Here is a 4810-nt window from a genome sequence, read left to right as displayed (position 1 = left end):
GAGTGCTCCCCAAATAAATATCTATTAATTCTTTATTTGGGTGTTCTTGTACTTACTTTAACCCTCCTTCACTCTTAATATGAAATACTGACAATAATGGTTCAAGGAATTCAAGATGTGTCTTGGGTGATCTACTATCAATGGAAATGAGACACCAAGGAAAAAGCAAGTCTAATGAAAAGTATGTTATCATAATAGTTAACTTGTTTCCAGCCCTCAATTATCTTTCCTGGGTTGTCACAATAAAATACTATAGTTAGTTGTGTGATGGTAGGAAAAATATTTAAGCTCTCCCTACCTCACACTTCTCGTAGGTAAAACACAGACCTACCTTGAGAATGCTTATACCTTAGAGGTTCCTGAGAAGTTGGAGTGGATTTAAATCACCAACAACAGTGCTTCAGATTTTCTGTTTGTTATCGTTTTTTTGTTTTGTTTTGTTTTTTTAGTATTGCAATTACTTTGCAAATGGTATTTCTTCCTCCCAATTGCTCCATATTCTGGCAAAATTTCACCCAATTATAGCACTGTATTTGAATGCAGCTGTCATACACTGAAATATATACACTTGTTGTACAATTCTCAGTATTATAAAGGATTCATAGATGAGTGCTCAAGTTTTCCAGCCTTAAAGATAAGGCTCTTCTTACCTATTCAACTGTCATGGCACATAGTCTCCTACTCTTCTTGGATCCTGCTGTGTATCCTCACTTCAGCCATACCCAGCTACTTTTCAGAGTATCTAAGAGGCTTCCCAGGTTAGACAGTCAAAAAGATATTCAGAGAGTGAAGTGATATCTCCAAGGATGTCCTCAGACTCCTAACCCTTCACATTTTCATCATCCCTTTCTGCTGCAGCACTTGAGAGATGTCCTTATACCAAAAAGATGCCTTTACATTGTCTGTCTCTGGCACTTGACTGAGATTTGAGGGCATCTTAACTCATTCATCTTTTAATTATCTGCACCTGGTCCTAAGTAGGAAACAACATGAGATTTAATGCATGCTGATGAAACTGGGTAGTCCTGCAGATGTATTTGTATATGCACTTGTTTATACATTAATAAGACACTGATTTCTCACGGATTAATCAAACTAAACACTGTCATGGCTAAGGACTCAACATAATGCCTTAGCACTTAATGAGATACACTTACAGTGAAATTTTCCAAGGTAATGACAAGCGAGACAAGGTTGTATGCTCCAAGAGATTCCTCCTTCACACGGTAATACACACCCACCATTTCTATTTCACATATCACAAACAAAATAACAAAGATCACAAACAAAAATTTCTGAAAAAATATAAATGGAAGAATGATTTTTCTTGTTCTTTTGCTTTGTTCATTAATATAAATAAGTTTAGTGTTGTATGCTTGTATAATTAGCAGCATTTCCTCACACATACGGTTCATGCTATTAGAATTTTACTACAATCCAATAAGAGAGATGAGTTAAAGATTTATGGAGAGGAAATCATAGTTTACTGCTTTTACTGACAGGTAGTAGGAATGAAAATGGACAGGGAAGACTCTATATAGGTATCAAAATGATACTAATGAAAGGCAATTGTAATAAATTAGCATTTCTCTCTTGACTGACTCTGGAGGCACGAACAAATTTACCAGGACAGGTAGAAAACTAGAGTGGGAATGGCCCTGCTATAATTTTTGAAAAAAGAGAAAAATAGGAAACTACAGGTACAGTCATTTTCAAAGATCCTGTACATACTAAGGGGTAGGGGACAGAACATGTTCCAGACTTTCTGTCTACAACTTATAGATTGACCCAAATGATTTCCAAAACTGCAATTACACACCTGGCCTTGATGACAACTTAATAATTGGTGTTAGCTTGTTCTAATCATGAGTGCCCTTACCCAAATGCCCTCCACACATCACTGCAAGACATGATTTACAGAAAAAAATAGACAAACCATGCCTTGTGGAATAAACCTGCTAGTCACAAGCCTGGTGGATGTGTTGAGACCTCATCTCCAAACAAGACAACAAAAGGACCAGACTCATCCACAGCATAGGAAGTTTAGCATCTCCATCTACTCCTCCTCTATTCTTCACACACCTTCCCTCCCCCCTCTTCTTTCTCCTTCTCTCCTTTTTGTACTTTTTTTTGTAAAATGTTTCCTTTCCTTATTCAATAGTCTTGGCCAGTAATTCAAACCAAAGGAAAACATAAATGGTCCTTCAGCATTAAGCCCCCTGGACTTCAGTGATTTATAGTCTCTTTCTTCAGCAATATTTGCTACAAAGCTACTGAAAGTAATATTTAGAGGAACTGGATATTTTCCACAATATCACCTCCTAACCCTCAGAGCATTTCCTTGATATCCATCAGCAGTTCATAAACACTTTAACACTTTATGAACAATATGTTGACTTCCCTTTGCAATGGCAAAGCAAAACATATAAAAATAAACTTTCACTGAAGAGGACGATAATGTCTCCCCAAATGAAACTTGGTGATAAACCAAATAAAATAGGCAGAAAAAAATGGAAGTTGGTTTTTGCTTGTTTTCCCATACTCCACTCCAAATTTGTACACTGGGAAGATTTACTTCCTTTATTTACTTCAGTCTCTGAAAAGAGGAAGCCGGTGATGTTTCCATAGGTCTATGTTTACTGTCTTAACTGAAGATGATGGTTATTGTCATTGATATTTTATAGGAAACCAATGTAGAATTATCTGGAATATTTGAAATTGAATACAAACTTATAATCCAGAAATAATGCTTTAAATGTGTATGCTTCCTAAATTAAAAAGGATAATTTACTTAGTGATGGCTCTTTGAAAGGATGTTGATTTAATATAGTGTTTTTCTTTTGCAGGCTGTAGTCATGCATATAGTTACATTGCTTTTCTTTTTGTCTATGCACCATCTGTGTGATATAATATTTTAATCAACTCCCTTCTTCAAAATGTAAAATAAACATTTGTTTAAAAGGGAACCTTATATCCATACCTAGAAATAGGAATGTTATTTTTACTTACCACACTACAAGGTAAACTTGGAAATAGACTGAATGAATGCAAAACACTGTTTTTAGATTCAAACAAGACACTTGGAGTCTGCTTGAGGCTCTGATAAAAAGGCAGCAGCATTCTTCTTGTTAGAGGCATCAGCCCGGGAAGGAATAAAAACATTCTCTTTTGACAAAAAATCATAAACATAATCGAAAGTGAGTAATTTAACACCTACTTATTTAATAGAGCTAGGATCTGTGTCACATCAGAAATCATAGCACCAAGGACAGTACTTGACTCATGCCAGATGTTGGGCTCTCCTAAGAAGTTTGTCAGATATAAACCATAGATAGAAATGACAGTAGTTGCCTTTCCCTGCTGCCCTGGTACAGGTCCATATGGAGTTGTTCGTGATTCCCACCGTAACTTAAAGGGAAACTTACACAACTTTCAGAGCCCTCGATGTCCTGCAGATGAAGGATGTCCTCAAATTCCTTGCTGCAGGAACCCACTTAGGTGGCACTGACCTTTACTTCCAGATGGAGCAGTACATCTACAAAAGGAAAAGTGATGGTACCTCATTATAATCTGAAGAGGACATGGGAGAAGCTGGTGCTGGCAGCCTGGGCCATCGTTGCCATTGAGAATCCTTCTGATGTCAGAGTTATCTCCTCCAGGGGCACTGGGCAGCAAGCTGTACTGAAGTTTGCTGCTGCCACCAAAGCCACTACAATTGCTGGCCTTTTCACTCCTGGCACCTTCACCAACCAGATCCAAGCAGCCTTCCGGGAGCCACAGCTTCTAATGGTCACTGAGCCCAGGGCTGACCACCAGCCCCTCAAAGAGGCGTCTTACGTCAACCTGCCCACCATTGCTCTGTGTATCACAGACTCTCCTCTGTGCTATATGGACAGTGCCATCCCATGCAACAACAAGGGAGCTCACTCAGTGGGTCTGATGTGGATGCTGGCCTGGGAAGTACTCCGCATGTGTGGCCCTATCTCCCGTGAGCACCCATGGGAGGTAATGCCGGACCTTTACTTCTACAGAGACCCAGAGGAGGTTGAGAAAGAGGGGCAGGCTGCTGCCGAGAAGGCTGTGACCAAGGAGGAAATTCAGGGCGAAAGGACGGCGACAGCGCCTGAGTTCACTGCTGCTCAGTCAGAGGTGGCTGACTGGTCTGAGGTTGTGCGGCTGCCCTCTGTACCCATCCAGCAGTTTCCTACTGAAGACTGGAGGGCCCAGCTAGCCACTGAGGACTGGTCAGCAGCTCCCACAGTGCAGGCCACTGAGTGGGGTGGAGCCACCACTGAGTGGTCCTGAACTGCTCTGCAGACACCGGAGCAAAGGGAAAAAGGTGAAAGGAAAATAAAGTCCCTACAAGCTGGAAAAAAAAAAAGGAAAAAGAAATGACAGTATTTTCTTAACAGATGCAGCATTTAAGGAAATCAGCATTGCTTGCTTGTATGCTTGCTTGGCAAATGGCAGGTGGTTACACCTGTATCTCCAAATGTTTGCATGGGACAAACAGAAGACTTCTTGCAAAACACTAGCACAGGATTACTCAGTTCATTCAAATTATCAGTGACTATGCACACTTACATTTCCATTTTACCTATACCACAAACACAAAGACGTCTCCATTCAATTAAGCCTCCATCACTATGCTTCATATCTTTCTTCTTCACACAGGAACTGTATCTTGTAATTCAAGCTTTGCCTGAAATCTGAGTTTAATGTTATTCTTAGGAAATAATAACCATTATTTTGATAAACTACTTAAGTCCATCATAATGTGAATTTCATTATCAAAAAAGTAAACCTATGG

At 39.5% G+C, this 4810-nt stretch overlaps 1 protein-coding gene across 1 annotated transcript; it reads left to right on the top strand.

Annotated features, from left to right (window-relative positions):
* Positions 1-1176: 1176 nt before the first annotated feature.
* LOC100759591 (40S ribosomal protein SA-like) lies at positions 1177-4305 on the top strand. Its single transcript, XM_035441689.1, is given in 3 exon segments — positions 1177-1226; positions 3416-3565; positions 3567-4305. Coding segments are annotated over 3 exon segments (939 nt in total).
* Positions 4306-4810: the final 505 nt, after the last annotated feature.

Source organism: Cricetulus griseus, chromosome 3 (assembly GCF_003668045.3).
Source record: "Cricetulus griseus strain 17A/GY chromosome 3, alternate assembly CriGri-PICRH-1.0, whole genome shotgun sequence".
NCBI classification, from domain to species: domain Eukaryota; kingdom Metazoa; phylum Chordata; class Mammalia; order Rodentia; family Cricetidae; genus Cricetulus; species Cricetulus griseus.
Note: the sequence above shows the minus strand (reverse complement) of the source record. Positions and strands in the feature narration are given on the sequence as shown.